Source organism: Opisthocomus hoazin, chromosome 6, assembly GCF_030867145.1.
Source record: "Opisthocomus hoazin isolate bOpiHoa1 chromosome 6, bOpiHoa1.hap1, whole genome shotgun sequence".
Lineage (NCBI taxonomy): Eukaryota > Metazoa > Chordata > Aves > Opisthocomiformes > Opisthocomidae > Opisthocomus > Opisthocomus hoazin.
In genome coordinates this window covers 38,628,650-38,644,516 of record NC_134419.1, presented here as the reverse complement: position 1 = coordinate 38,644,516, position 15,867 = coordinate 38,628,650, and the positions used below count along the sequence as shown (strand labels likewise).

The window sequence follows — 15,867 nt, the reverse complement described above, 5'->3', positions numbered from 1 at the left end:
TCAGGATTAGAAAACCTGTGATTTATTTTTTTTTAAGTTGCCCCAAATTAGTCTCTTGTAGATAAAATAAGGTCTACTGATCCACAGGATGCCAGGGTTGAGATTTTCGTATAAGGCTGGAATTCCCCTTGCAGTCTGCGCTAGCAAGTCCTTTTTGTCTATCGATAAGGTCAAGTGCCTCTTTGAGGAAAAGCATAACAGAATGAGTGGCAGAGTGGGACCTCTTGGGAAAGTCATGAAAAACCTAGTGGAGAATTAGGTAGAGTGTCTGTTTTTAAGAGAGTCAGGATAAATAGAGAGCTTTGGGACCAAATCTACCAAATGGATGGTGCTATCTGTTTCCCTTCTGGATTTCAGGAGCCAGAGAGAAGGGAGTGCATCTCTTCTGTCTTGAAAATCTATTTCTTTACAATGATGTGAGGTAGCTGCAGTTTAATAACTCTTCGCTTGATGCATGAATATTAGTCTGTGAATGAGAAGCTATTGTTCATAAGGAAATATGAGTGCAAGTGTGTTCTAAGCAGAGGGTTGTATGCGAGCATGGTAGAAGGCAATACAGCAGATCCTGGGAGTAACTTCCATGCAAACAGGACTGTGGCATAGCCAGCATACCTGCAGAATTTTTCATCCACAGTATCGCAAGTCATGTTCTGTCATTGCTGGGAAGCACTAGGTCAGAAATCTATCAATAATGAAACACTTGTTTAGGCTCAGATCTGCAGCAGGAATTAAGTGCCAACTCTTTAACTAAAAAATGCTCTGTCCCTTGAAGATATCGTCTAATTTCTCCTGGCTACAAGGTCATATCCAAGCCTGAGATGGTGATGCTTTTGCTTATGTCTTGACTGTTGCAGGTGGAGGTACCATTCTGAGGAGGAGCTGGGTGGCTCATCTCACTGGGGAAGACTAACCAGTTACAGTGGGGGAGGATACTACATAGACCTCAAGTTGACCAGAGAAGAGAGTGCTGAAGCCCTGCAAGTCTTGAAGGAGAAGTTGTGGCTGGATCGGGGGACAAGAGTTGTCTTCATTGATTTCTCTGTGTATAATGCAAATATCAATCTGTTCTGCGTTCTGAGGCAAGCAGAGTCCTGCTGAATATTCTTCTGCCTTTTGCCTCTTCCTCAATGCCTGTGGTGGGTTGACCCTGGCTGGATGCTGAGTGACCACCAAGCCACTCTATCCCTCTCCTCCTCAGCAGGACAGGGCAAGGGGAGAAAATAAGATGGAAAAAAACCTTGTGGGTTAAGATAAAGGCAGTTTAATAAAGCAAAAGAAAAGACTTCCTGTGGAAGCAAAAGAAAACAAAAGGTTTATTCTCCACTTCCCATCAGCGGGCGATGTCCAGCCACTCAGCAGGAAGTAGGCCTTCAGTGCGTGTAGCAGTTGCTCCAGGAAGCAGACAACAAATGTCCTAATAACAAAGTCCGAGTCCCTGTCTGCCCGCCGCCCCCACCTTCTCTTAGCTTTTATTGCTGAACAGATGTTGTGTGGTATGGAATATCCCTTTGGTCAGTTTTGGTCAGCTGTCCTGACTGTCCCCTCCCAAGGGTCTTGCCCACCCCTCAGCCTACTGTGGGGGGATGCTGGAGAGACAACCTTGATGCTGTGTGAGCACTATTCAACAATAGCCAAAACACTGGTGTGCTATCAACACCTTTCCAGCTACTGATGCAGAGCACAGCACTGAGGGCTGCAATGGAGAAAATTAACTCCATCTCAGCCAGACTCAATACAATGCCATAGTTTCTTAAAATGCAAATATTTCAATATGGTCCACCAGGGGATTAGGACTGAGTGGTGTCAGTAGATGTTGTGTAGACTAGTAAGAAGAATTGGTCTTCCTGACATAACCGGTCACACTTCTCTTCACCTTTCACCCTTTCCTATCACGGGCAGTGAAGCAGCAGAGCTAAGGCTGCATAAACACATGCACAACTCTTCCACTTGTGGTTTGGTGGATAGCTCGTACTCAGGTTTGATGCCTCTCAAAATTATCTAAAAGCCTCCCTCTACCTGTCTGTAATTATCAGTTTTCTTGTCCCCGTCAAGGTTAGTGGTTGAGTTTCCAGCCACTGGTGGTGCCATTCCCTCCTGGCAAATCCGGACAGTGAAGCTTATACGATATGTTAGCACATGGGACTTCTTTATTGTCGCCTGTGAAATTGTCTTCTGTGTCTTCATCTTCTACTACGTGGTGGAGGAGATTCTGGAGCTGCGTATCCACAAGCTTCACTACTTCACCAGCATCTGGAACATCCTGGACGTGGTTGTCATTCTGGTGAGGATCCTTGCATGCTTTTTTGGGGAGAGCAGTTGCAGAGAGGTATAAGAGCCAAAACAAATGAAGGAATGGGGAAACTGGTCTAGATAAGAGCTGGCACAAGTTTTGCTCCAATAGCAAAATGAGCTAACAGAGTAAATGGATACATGTGATTCTATGAGCTGTTAGGAGAAAAATTCTTTCCTTAGAGATGCCTGAGAGGCTGTGAATTTAGGGCATCATTCAGTGCGTTAAAACCTTATTTCCATTCCCCACCAGTAGACTGCAACTGAAGTGTGATAACAAGGAATTCAGTGACACTTTAATTTCTGTGGAAAGCATAGGCACAGTGGTCACTGTAGACTCTTCACCTTTGCAGCTGTCCATCGTCGCTATTGGCTTTCACATCTTTCGCACCATTGAGGTGAACAGGCTGTTGGGAGAGTTGCTGAAACACCCCGACACCTACGCAGACTTCGAGTTCCTGGCATTCTGGCAGACACAGTACAACAATATGAATGCAGTCAACTTATTCTTTGCCTGGATTAAGGTAAGGGGGTCTGGGAGGTGCCAGGCCTCCAGTCTCAGAGCTCTTCCTCTGGATAGCTTGGAGCTGACTCTTCCATCCCTTTGAGTGAATGAGGGTAGTAGCTATATAGCAGAGAAGGATTTTCCTCAAAGTTGTACACTCTGTTTTGCAGTAAATCTAGGTAACTTTTTGCTCTGCATTCTGAGGCCAGTTATTTGGAGATAATGGACGGGGAGGTGAGCTCAGATGTTGTGGTATAGAAGTGGTTTTAGAAAATCCTGAGTACAATATAACCTTGTCCATCCTGCACTGTTTTAGTATTTTGGAGGATAATCTGGCAAACTATGTTTTACTTTCATGATGGCGACCCAACGACTGGAAATGACTCATCTGTTGGCATGGACTTTGCATTTCAACTGAAGTATCTTGGCATGGTGGAAAGCCATGGTATACTTGCAGGTTCTCATTAGCCTCAAGACATTTGTCCTTATATCAAGTCCCTCTTTATATTTTCTTTTGTCACAGGGACCAAAGTCATATGTTTATGATCCCATGTGAAGATGGTGGCACACCTGGGACAAATATCCCGAAGTCTAAGCCACCATTCCCCTAGCCTGGCTGTCATCTTGGTCCTTTGGTACTATAGTGAACCTCTTGTCTTAGTAAGCGTGTGCATCTATGACAGACTGACCTAGCTGATGGTTTGACCTAACTTTGTCCCTGTTCTTTCTTCTTGCAGGTATTCAAGTATATTAGCTTTAACAAAACAATGACCCAGCTCTCCTCCACACTGGCGCGTTGTGCCAAGGACATCCTGGGCTTTGCCATTATGTTCTTCATTGTCTTCTTTGCCTATGCCCAGCTGGGTTACCTTCTTTTTGGGACGCAAGTGGAAAACTTCAGTACCTTTGTTAAATGCATGTAAGCATATAGGTCAGAACCATGTTTCCATCATTTTGTCAAAAGAATTTTAACTACTTTCCAAACTCTCCCCAGCTGCAAATCTGAATGTCAGTCAGACACCTGTTGTATCTCAATGTAATAAAGCCACAATGGTTAATAAGTCACAGTCCTCCAACTGTGACATCTTCATGGACAGAAGAACTCAGTGAGAAAATTGAGGGTTACAGACAGATTTCTGGTTGTGTGGTGTTTATCATGAGGGATGGAAGTAGCTGAGCTTCCCAGACTGAGATTCCTTGCAGCCCTACAATTCAATGGAAATATCGGCCTTTTCACAGGAGCATTTAGTGAGAAGTTTCAGTTTCCTGAAGCTTAGACAGCTTTCCCTTGATGTGGAGTTGTTAAGCACACCAAGGGTACTCAACATGCAAAGTGGTTTAACATCTTTCTGCAGAAAAGCATCGTAGCTCATCTGAAAACTTGGCTTCTGTTCTGCGGGACCTTCTGTCACCTTCTCACCTGCTGTGGGTCCATAAAGGTGGTAGAAGGGTGCTGTCTGACTGTCACTGAGACCGTGGCAAATTTGTGTTTTTATGTGCCAGCAGGAAGCTTTAGGCCTAGTTAGGTTAAACTTCTCTGTAGTTCTGGTAGTAAGAACTAAATAGCTCAAAACAAGTGTTCTGAGGTAGGCTCAGGGTGATGTTTTGTTTGTGTTTTGTTTTTTTTTTCTAATAAGGAAGAGGCTCAGATAGAAGCTCCAGAGTCTGAGATTCTCTGGCTTTCAAATACTCTCACTGATCATATCTTTTCACTTCTGCACAACAGCTGCATGAAAACTTTTCTGGTTTTCATCAGACAGTGCACTGTAATTCAAACAAAGATTTGGAAGGAATACTGTTTGTGGCTACAGGGTTTTCACAGGGAAAAGCAGAAAAAGCAGAAGTAATGCATTTATCTTATCAAGATGATAGCTTTAAACACTGAAATGAAAAATTTAGAAACTTCATATTTATTTATAAATATATCTGATTTTTGACAACAACTCTACCAACTTCCAGAAATGAAGTAGTCAATGCTAATTTTAATACAAATTCAGCATGAAGTTTTCTAAAATATGCTGTGTAGTAGTCTAAATAAGATTAAGTAGATGTTTTCAAAGTAAGAGATAAAAATAATTTCTTACTGGAAGGAGACATTTCAATATCACTGCATTGGGACAATATAAACCAAAGAGGAAGCAATTCTATATTCCTTTTCCTTAGACCAGGAGAACATTCCCAGCTCCCTAAATAGTCTAAATGCAAGGAATTTGAAATGGAGCTTTGCGTTTCTGAGACAGGATTTTCAGGCTCCAGGCTTGCAAGGTCCTTTTCCCTCCACATGGCTTCAGTCTGTGTCTGTCTTTTTTCTTTTTTCTTTGTTTTTTTAATTGGAGGATATTTTTATATTTCACTGATCAATTTCCAGAGAAATCCCACAGATAATATATCAAGATAACTGAGACAGGGGATGACCAGTGGGTGGATGAGCACCTGCAGAAGAGCGGGTGTTGGGGAAGTGAGTTAAGATACCCAGTCTCAGACAGCCCTTCAGTCCATGGGCCCACTCAGGCAAGGCGTGATGTTAAGTAAGGTAACCACTACAGCAGCACTCTTCAGCCTGCGTTCCACAAACCTCTGGCACCCAGGCCCTGCCTTTAAGGGGTATAAGAGAGATTACTGAGATAAGCAAACTGCTGATCAATAGACTTATGCTTACTTTGTTAGAGGGGTTTTGAATTGCAAAAAGTTGAAGAGCACTGTCCAGTACTAACATTCTTTCCACGCTCTCATGAACTCTTTTGCCAGAGAAGGCTTCAATGAATCAAATGACTTTAAGGGAAAGTTCAGGTTGGTTTTGTTTTGAACTCCTGCTTAGACCAAAATATGCTTTGGACAACCAGAAGTTTGTGTGGAAACCATGTTTTACTTTCTAGCCAGCTGTTGCTATAACCAGATCAGCTACATTCACCCCTGAAATACTATGGGTACATTTAACTTACCAGTCAGACTGTGACTTAGACCCTGCTCTGGCTTGTGCCTGTAGTCATCTGGGCTGCAGGCAGTTCAGGGTTCACCTCAGGACTGTCTGAGGAGGTAGGAAAAAATGTATGTGCCTTGTGTGACTTTTTGCTCTTCCTCTCCTCCAGCTTCACCCAGTTTCGGATCATTCTTGGTGATTTTGACTACAATTCCATTGACAATGCCAACAGGGTTCTTGGGCCTATTTACTTCGTCACCTATGTGTTCTTTGTTTTCTTTGTGCTCCTGGTAAGCAAGAAAGCTGTCCTTGCCCCTGTATTAACAGCACTGTTTGAGAGACCCCTCCCAATAATCCCTGAGTTAGGTGCAGTGCAAATGGTTAGAGAAAAAGGAAGTTTCTGTTACAATAGCTTTGTGGTGCCACCAGACCAAAGCAGACAAAGAGCACTTCATTGCAATTGGGGATTTGATGATCGGGGTGATTAAGGGCCATATTCACATCCTTTAAGGTGAAGACTGAAACTGACTGGGAATACCACTGATGTGGTAGCTGAATTCAAGGGGATCAGTTAATCTGCTGTGTAGCAGGCAGTGAACAGAGCATGGGGGACAGTCTCTAGCTTCCCGGGCAATGGATGCAGAAGGATGCTCTAATGACAAGGTTCAATACCCAGTGCTAGGAATCCAGATGTAACCTAAGGTCTTGCAGGAGAGGCTACCAAAGATGGTGTTTGAGCTGGGAACAAATGTAGCTCTGGCCACTACTTTAACTGCAAGGACCTCCTCCCTGGTGAGAAAGCACTATGTGGCTTAAGTGGGCCTTCCCTTCACCTACCTTTATTTGCCCAAGGGATACCCTGTGTCGAAACAGCTCCTTGTTTAACTGAGCCCTGCACAGCTATGCTTGTCTTTTGCTGCTTCGGCTGCTGGAGCAGGCAAGATGCCTCATGCTTATTATCTCTTTTCTTCCCCTTTTTCTAGAACATGTTTCTGGCCATCATCAATGACACCTACTCAGAAGTCAAGGAGGAGCTTTCAAGCCAGAAGGATGAGCTGCAGCTCTCAGACATCTTGAAGCAGGTGATGAATAGTGAAAGCTGTGCTACTTTCTAGCTAAATCCTGAAACATTTTCTGGAAGTTCCTGACCTACATGGAATTTACTAGGGAAAAACAGTGGTTGCCAGTTCCAGATAGACCTTCTTGGTGCACAGAGGAGTCACAGTTCCTTTCTGAGATAAATCAAGCTCCCAGATGCTTTGGCAATGTGAAGATGAGAAAGTAGGGGCTGGGTGGAATCCTCTTACCTGAGCATGCTGGTAGCGTTTCTGAGACTCTCCCCCCAGGACAGTCTCTAGACAAAACTCTTTCAGTTGTTGATAGCATGTACTTTGATCAATAAAATGGCGTGTCCTGTTTTGCAAAGATGAGCATGTTACTGGTACAAATCTAGTGGGTTATTTCTGGATTTGCCATGGGCAAATTCCAGAAAAGGTCCTGGAAGTTCACAGTTCTGTGCTGTGGGACCAATATTCTGCAAATAATGGTATTTGAGACGTTATCTTAAGCAGCAGTTGGCTAGGAGATCAGATAAGGGAAGAATCGTGAGGAGAAAAGCAGAGAGCAAACTTTGTCCTAGGGACCCTGGTTACCTTGTTGGTGTCACTTTGAAGGCATGATCCTAGTTTAGAGATGGGGCTCATTCTGCAGTGTTGTATTTTTGCTTCTGGAAAGCTTAAAATCTCCCTGTGTTACTTAGCATCTGCTTACCCATATTGCATTGTCTCCTCTGCCCTGTTTTTCACTGTTCTGCCTGCATGGTTCGGTGTCCTTTTGTGCTTTTGGTAAGAGCTACAACCGGACACTCATGAGGCTGAAGCTGAAGAAGGAGCGGATTTCTGATGTGCAGAAAGCACTGCAGAATGGAACGAAAGAACTGGAGTTTGAAGACTTCAAGAACAGCTTGAAGGAGTAAGTGAGTCAGCGTGAGGGACGCACACTTATTCCTTTCTCTTGGTCATACAGGTAACTTAAATTATCTGGTTTTAAAGGCTGAGAGATCAGTTAGCTCAGATCTGGGCAATGTAAGACTCAAAAAAAGTTATCTTTCCTCACGTGCTTAATATTCTGTTCTAAATGGGTTCGTGTTGCTATCTCTTTCCCATTTGGGATGTTTAGGTTTGTCACTGGCAAGAGACAACAATACGCTAATTTCAAAATGTGTTAGAGCCTAATAGTGTGATTCAGTGCCTTGAGCTTTCTCTTTCTATTTTGCAGACTGGGCCATGTAGACCATGAGATTACAGCAGCCTTCTCCAGGTTTGACAAAGATGGCAACCACATCCTTGATGAAGAGGAGCAACAGCAGATGAAGCATGATCTAGAGGCGAAAAGGGTAAAACAAAAAAAGGGGGGGGGGGTCGGCAAGGAAAGAAACCCTCTGTTTGGTAGAGATGACTCCAAAGTGGCATCAGGAATCTTTGAGTTTGTGGTATAAACTAAGCAGGCAACTCAATCACGGTTCCAAATCTGCCTGGATAGCAGCTGAGCATATCACTGCTGTGAAGTTCTGTTATTCACAGTGAAGCTGACAGAGAGTTAGCATCCAGTTTTGCAGGAGTTTCTTTATCTGTCTTCTAGGTTGCTCTGAATACAGAGATTGAAAATTTGGGGAAATCCTATCGTGACAACAACCTGGAAGAGAATCTGACATACATGGAAGCAAGGAATAACTATCTCAATAAGGCCAGCTGGGTCTCCAAAGAAGAGTTCCAAGTGTATGTTTGTACTAGCAGTAGTTTAATCCCTCTGAAGATGAGGAGTCTGATTCCTGACTGCTTCCTTCCCTGATGTAACTGTTTACACTGATGCTGAGCAGTTTCAGTAAGGTCTTCCCCTTTTCATCTTGCACATGTGTACGTGAGCAGGTCAGAAGAGAACTGGGACAGTTCTTGTAATGCAGTTTGCTTGTTCCTGTAAAAGACTGAGTTAAGAAATCTTGCTTTCTGCCTCTTGAATAACGTCTGCAGCTGTCAGCTGGCCACAGGCAATATGCTGTCATGTTTCAGGTCAGAAGCTAGCCTGGATAACTGGGCCAGGGGAAGTTGATATCTTTACAGGAGGTTTTATGGGAATAAATATCCTTGATTTATAGCCTAGTTGGCCTTCATTCTCCAGGTCTGAGAATAACACTTAGCTGTTTCTTCAACAGGAGGAGCATGGGATAAATATAGCACAGAGAATCAGGACATCCTGATTTTTCTACTGAGAAATGCTGAGCAATATGCATAGGGCTATATCAAAGGAAAGGCAGGTGCAATATTTAATAATGGGATTATATTGAGATCCAGACTGGTTGGGATCCATCCTAAGCAGAATCACTGATTACAGATGAAAACACAGTGTAGCAGGGATTTATGTCTTCAGTGGGTATGAATCGGTTCTGTGATGTGGAGCATTCACTCCTGTTTGAGGTCTGGCCCATTGTCCGTAAGATTTCTGCTGCAAATCCTGCTGTTCATGATGAGAAAAAGCTTGTAAATGCTCTCCATGTCGTCTTCAGCCTCCTGCAACGTGTGCTGCAGCTGGAACAGTCCATAAATAGCATTGGCTCCAAGATTGATGCAGTAGTGAGCAAGCTAGATGTGCTGGAAAGAAACAAGCTGAAGAGGAAGGACCTGTTGGGCAAACCACTGGATAGTGTTAGCAAGGTTGGTAACCCTCCACTTTGCATTTGAACCAGCTTCAGGGTAGGTGACCAGCCCTGGTATGTGAATGGACCTGGTATCGTCTTTGCTTTCCTAGTCCTCATTGACATAAGACAAAAAGGTTGGGCAGGGTCACCATTTTGTATGATCAAGCCTCTTTTGTTCAAGCACAGTGACAAAAAGCTTCTTGCTTTTGTGCTGCCGCAGTTGACCAGTACCCTTAAACACACCTTCCAGTTCCTTTGAGGCCAAGCTCATTCCTGTGGTAGTAGATGCAGTTCAGTTGTCTTCAGTTCCTTTGCACCTGCTTATCCTCAGACATCAAAAAAGATCACCCTGTCCTCCCCATCAAGAGCAGCTCGTGATGGTGTTGTGGACTGTGATCTTAACATCTTGCCTGGGGATTATGGCACACGTAAGGTGGAAGATCGTCAGCAGTGTGCCCACAGCACCTTTTTGCAGACTTGTGACTTTTGCCAAAGACTGCCTGTATGCAGTCAACCAGCATATTTTGGGTCTTCAGCTTTAAAGTCAAAGGCAGAAAGGCATGTGGGAGCCATGTTGTTACTTCATGTATTCATGTATTTCATAATAAGAATAGTCCAACAGCACACAATGACCTAGCTGAGTCAGAAAGAAGCATCTCTTTTGCAGAGTAGTTTTCTGATCCCTTACTACCTGAAAAAGTAGTACATAGGGTCCTACTTCTCATGTGACCATGCCCGAAAGATTATCTGAGTGCTTGTTTGCAGATTTGTTTTGCCCTGGGTTTTCTCTGAACGTTCTCAGAGGGTGAAAGGGGGTGGCTGTCTGGTGCTTGAATGTGCATTCATCTATGTACTGCAGCAAACAGTATATTGGATCTTTAATAGAGAAGCAGATTGTACTAATTTCTGGGAGAATGTGGGAAGATATTTAAGAATTGTGCACACCTTGTCTCTCTCCTGGAGTGTTGTTAGACTTCTTGGTAGCTTGGCAACAGCACAGGTCACTCTTTCTGCTGGTTTGCAGGAGGAAGAACCCGGTCAGGAAGAGCTGCTCCCCCAGAGCCTAGACCAGCTGCAGAAAGAAGAAGCAGAAAGCTGGGGAACGGAACATGTGTGGGGAAACAACCTGAGTGGCAACTCTTCCCAAAACGGGGTCTACCCCATCTTGCCCAGGTCAAGTGTGCTGGGATCTCAGGTGCCCAAAAACATGTAGCCACAGTCTGATGTGTGCTTCTAGCAAACAGCCCAGTCCTCCCAGTCTGCCTCCCATGGTACTAAGTCACTGTCAGTTGTTTCCCCACTGTTAGAAAAATCAGGACAGATGGACACAGGTATCACTGTTGCCGGGACCTGGTGATGTGAAAAATCAGGGATGCTCTTTTCCAGCATAATGATGTGTAATGTCACTGAGCTGGAACTTCTGGCCCCTGTATCTCTGGAGTAACTAGAAATTTGGAACCAGGTGTTGCATTTGTTTTCTGCCTCTGAAGAGGCTGACATGAAGCCTTTTATCTATCCTTTCCCAAAAAAGTAGAGACCACACAACTCTGTGAACACCTATGTCCAGAGTGGCACACTGCAACTTGTTCACAACACAAACAATTGTCTGCAGGACAAAGATGTGGTAATCACATAAACAAATAAGAATATAATAATTAGTGTGAGATGGAAAGGAGAAATTTAGTTATTTTTGTTCTGTTGTAGTTTGTTTCCAGAACACTTTGGCAACCCTCTCTGTACTTTAGATTCAGATGTTGAGAAGAGTATACTAACACCTTACTCTGGTTAACTGATATTTCACATCTCCTCCCAACTCTCGTTTTAAACAGAAGCAGTTGCTACTGGTAGAGTCCGAGGTCTGAGTGTTAGGAGACAGACTCCTGGATATATGATTTCTAACACTGCTGTTGACACTAAGAAGTCTCTTTATTTTGCCTAATTTCACACTCCTTAATTTGCATTTCTAGGTACTTCAGAAAATCAGCACCGTATGTACAAATTTGTGACACTTCTCATTTTTGTCAAGGAAACATTTCTGTTTGCAGTTGTGGGTGCTGACACCATTTCAGTTCAGGAATATTGTGAAAATGAGATGAATGTTACATGCAAAATACGTATTTTCCAGGCATTTTTCACTTTGAGACTTCTCTTTCCTTGTAGTTGGTGCAGACTATTGCAGCTATTACAGGACCACTGTCAATGTATTCCAAATACCTTAATAGCTGGTATTCTTACAATAGTTAACCCCAAATAGGCTCTGTAGGTGTAAAGCCAATGGAAATGTGAGTTATCCCAGACCACTGCTAACAACCCATATTAATGCTATACTGTTTAGTGTGCTGTGTAGTGCAATTATAGGTTTAGGGGAGGTGGTTGCGCAGTGACGTTTTGTATTGCCACCTCTTCAAGATGGATGCGTCACTGTTCTGGGGGAAAGCCTCCCTGGGAATGTCTGAAGGACCTCAGTATCAGCCCTGCCTCCTGATGGCCCAGGCTCCAGGGCTGCCACAGCTACGAGATGTCATTGATAAACTGAAGCAGAGGGTCATTCAGCTGCCGGAACCTAGCAGGAGCTGTGAGACCTTTTCATCCAGCCCACAGGGAGCTTAGATTTCAGTCAAGAGCTGTGGATGCAGAACTGCAGGGTCTCACAGCTCCCTTCTCATCAGCTGCTCCTGCTGTTGGGGATAAGACTTCTCTGTGAGATGTTGCCATGGTTCTTGACTCCCAGTCCCGCTGAATTCAGAATGGAGCCAGAGCTTCTTACCTTCAGCTTTTCCAGAACTCAGAACAACAATATTGCTTATTTCCTTCTACTCTCAGCATTGAAGCTGTTGTCTTTTCCAGAAGAAAATGGCCTATGTCGGAACTTCCTGAAATAAACTTTTTTTTTTTTTGCAAATTTTAATTAAACAGAAAATCCATATGCTAAGTTGTAATTGAACAGAGGAGCTACATGCTCTCTAATGGGCTTGATGAGTGCACACAGCCCCTTGTGGTAAATGAATTGGATCCTCTGTGTGTGGCACAGAGGAATATTCTTCCTTAAATTTGTTTGTAAGACCTTGTTTTAGATCCTGGCTCAACAGCAGACTATGGTTATTGAGTGCTAATTGCAAAATACGAAATACGTGCTGCTCTTTTGAAGTCTCTGAAGGACTGCCTGCCTCTTCCAGAGACTCGGAATACTGGGTGAGGTCCTGAGTCTGTTACAGCATGGATACCAAATACTTGGGATACTGATCTGTGAAGAATTAAGTCTGGCATCATGGGAGAGATCCAAGCAGCAATTGTCTGCTTCAGGGGGTTGATCCTGTGTTGGCAGAGTTACTGGAAGATATGTTGCTGGCTGAGGCTCAGCTCTATAACATAGCAGCAGCTACTGTGAGGACAGCAGGATCCTGAACTCAGGTCCTGCCAGGAAAATGAAGGTGAAAGTGATTATCTGTAAGGCCTGGCTTTATAAAGTCTTGGATTTCTCACAGGGAGAGTATTGCTTCATTGTTCTGCTCAACAGAAAAGGTGGCACAAGACCTCCCTCTTTGTATTGCCCAGTATTTCTGTTCCCCTCCTGAGCTGTGCCAAGCGTCTGCAGGACCAGCCCCATGGATAACTCGCCCACTGAGGCAGGATGCTGCAGCCACTGCAGTGCAACAGAAGAACCCTGCTGGCACTACACTCCAGGAAGCAATCTCCACCACTCTGCTCCTTTCTGCACAGGGACTCCTGTAAGTGTTGGGAAAGGCAGGTGAGGCAAGAGGACAGTGCTGTGGCATCTGGGATCAGATCCACGGGACAGTGACCATCAGCCTCAGGCAACCAGCTCACAGGCAATGTGGGGTGCTCTTTTGGGAAGGAGGAAGATGGTTGCCTTTGTGCTACAGGGTTTGTTCAAGCCTGAATCCCAGGAAGCCCCCTTTCCCCTGCAAAGGGAGAGCATGGGGTCACCGCGGGGCTGTTGCAGCTGGGAGAGATGTCTGCTGCTCACTCTGCCTGTCGGTGGCAGCCACAGCAGCAGGAAGCCCCGCTTCCCACCCACAAGAAGAGCCTGGCAGCCTCCTCTACTCTGGGACATGGGGCAGGAGCCGGCCTGCCCTGTTGAGGAGCCCTGAACCAGCTCGGGCTGGGCTGAGGCAAGAACCACAGTCTGCAGAGGTCTCGTGGGTGTCATACACAGCCTGGTCAGCGAGCTCCTTTCCTCCTGTCTGGCAGAAAGACCACTACCCTTCATCCTGCGCTGTGATTTTGGTGGTGCCAGTGCTGCTCAGTGTAAAACAAGTTCTATCACTGGTATATGCCTGGGCTGGTGTTAGTGTCTTCTCTTACATGTACATCTCCATGCAGCTGTGGCTTGTCTGTTCTTTGTCAACATGCCATTGTGTATATGATGTGTCCTAGAGTAGGTGTCCTGGGTTTGGCCAGGACAGGGTTAATTTTCACCGGACTCCAGGAAGGGGCACAGCCGGGGGGTGGGGGCTGACCCCACCTGGCCAAACAGAGCCCGGTATTCCATACCATGTGATGTCACGCTGGGTTCCGGTGGGGGGGGGGGCGGCGCGGCGGGAACTCACTCGCGGCTTGGGGGGGCGCGGCGCCAGTGCTGTTCGGGAGAGCGGCTGTATGGGTCGTAAGGTTCGTTGTTGTGTTTTCTCCCTATTTGTATCGTTGTTGTTCCTGTTTCCCTCTGTTTGCTGTTCTGTTAAACTGCCCTTATCCCGACTCACCAGTTTCTGCCTCTTTCTTTTCATTCTCCTCCGCATGCCGGCGGGGGGAGGGGCGGCCGCGTGGCACTTTTGTTGCCGGCGGCAGCCGAAACTAAAACATTAATTTGGCGCCCAAGCGTGGGGCAGGGATAACGGCGGGGCTAAGCAGCGGGTGTTAAAACTGCTTTCTTACATTTTGTTAAATTTTTCATTTTTCTGTGTTAAATAGTCGCCAGTAAAAATGTTTCTGTCTTTGATCAGATGGCTGTGGTTTCTGAATCCTTATTTGCAGTATGTATTCAATGCTGTGCTGTTCATCATCACTGGGAAAAAGATCAGGATGATAATTTTGCTCTACCTTACGATATCGACTTATGACATGATAACATCAATGTGCATGAAATTAGGCTTGTGTTTGCATGCGGCACTGCGCTCATTTCCATACCTCGGATCCTACGTCTTAGAATTTGTTAGTAATCAAACCCAATCTGTGGGGAAAACCGAAGGGGATACCTTCCCCCACTCTTTCGCCCCCCCTCTCTCCCTCAGGCTCGTCCTAACGGCTTTTGAGAATTTCGAGTACCCCTGGGATGCTCAGGCCAGCGGGTTTCTATTGTTCTGCCTCCTGAATGGGTTTCAGCTTTTGTTTAGGGTTAAACAAGTCGTTAAGAACATCGTGCAGAGACCTGCCCCGGGGCCGGATAGCTGTGAGTGGCTGGGTGTGTGGGATAGCATGGGCAGGTGTCTAGAGCAGTGGGCACCTGTGGTGTGTTTTAAACTCACCCCTGAACAAATACAGAATCCGGACAATCTGGTAAAATATCTGAAAAAAGTGTGCTGCCACCCTGGGAACTCGAGAGAGACACAGATCACCACAATGTGCTGGGGTCTGGCCCATGCCTACCGAGCCATGTTCAACACTGTTCAGTGCCTTAAAGGGGAAAGGGGGGGAAGCGAAGCGGCAGGCACTGTGACTGGCGCTGCCCCCCCAGCCGGCCCTGCAGCCCCTGCAGCCCAGCAGGCAGTCACAGCCCCCCCGACCAGCACCACCGCTGCCACAGCTGCAGGGTCTGCCTCAGTTTCCCCAGCTAGCATAGCAGCTGCTCCAGCTCCAGCTGCAGGCATCGTGGCTGAGCCCAATGACCAACCTGTGCCAGTAGCAGTCGCCCCCGTAAAACTAAAGAAAGACGCAAAGAGAGCAGATCGCTCCGGGAGGGATGACGATGAGCCAGGGTCATCGTGGGAGATAGAGACAGAGATCATCACCCGGTCCCTGTCCCTGGGTGAGCTGCGAGACATGCGGAAAGATTTCAGCCGCCACCCAGGCGAGCACATTGTCACCTGGCTGTTGCGGTGCTGGGATAACGGGGCCAGCAGCTTGGAATTAGAGGGCAAGGAAGCCAAGCAGCTGGGATCCCTGGCCAGGGATGCGGGCATTGACAAGGCCATTGGGAAAAAGGAACAAGTCCTCAGCCTCTGGAGGAGACTTCTGTCAGGCGTGAGGGAGAGGTACCCCTTCAGTGACGATTTTGTATGTTATCCTGGCAAGTGGACCAATATGGAAAGGGGTGTTCAGTACCTGAGGGAATTAGCTGTGCGGGAGCTGGTTTATAATGAACCAGATGATGACCAGTTACCCACAGACCCAGATGAAGTCCAGTGCACAGCATCTATGTGGAGGAAGTTTGTGCAGAGCGCACCCTCCTCATATGCCAACTCACTGGCAGTTGTAAACTGGAAAGGTAAAGAGGCACCA

At 45.8% G+C, this 15,867-nt stretch overlaps 1 protein-coding gene across 2 annotated transcripts in view; it reads left to right on the top strand.

Annotated features, from left to right (window-relative positions):
- The window catches only part of PKD2L1 (polycystin 2 like 1, transient receptor potential cation channel), a 30,262-nt gene extending 16,339 nt beyond the window's left edge, over window positions 1-13,923 (top strand). For both annotated transcript variants that reach the window (XM_075422744.1, XM_009945583.2), the window contains exons 5-15: window positions 855-1,079; window positions 2,053-2,281; window positions 2,643-2,813; window positions 3,532-3,713; window positions 5,884-6,004; window positions 6,698-6,796; window positions 7,564-7,685; window positions 7,992-8,109; window positions 8,355-8,491; window positions 9,277-9,424; window positions 10,433-13,923. In XM_075422744.1, the coding sequence (XP_075278859.1) occupies window positions 855-1,079; window positions 2,053-2,281; window positions 2,643-2,813; window positions 3,532-3,713; window positions 5,884-6,004; window positions 6,698-6,796; window positions 7,564-7,685; window positions 7,992-8,109; window positions 8,355-8,491; window positions 9,277-9,424; window positions 10,433-10,621 (1,741 nt within the window). In that variant the 3' untranslated portion in view covers window positions 10,622-13,923. The remainder of the gene's footprint in view (window positions 1-854; window positions 1,080-2,052; window positions 2,282-2,642; window positions 2,814-3,531; window positions 3,714-5,883; window positions 6,005-6,697; window positions 6,797-7,563; window positions 7,686-7,991; window positions 8,110-8,354; window positions 8,492-9,276; window positions 9,425-10,432) is intronic.
- The last annotated feature ends 1,944 nt before the right edge of the window (window positions 13,924-15,867 follow it).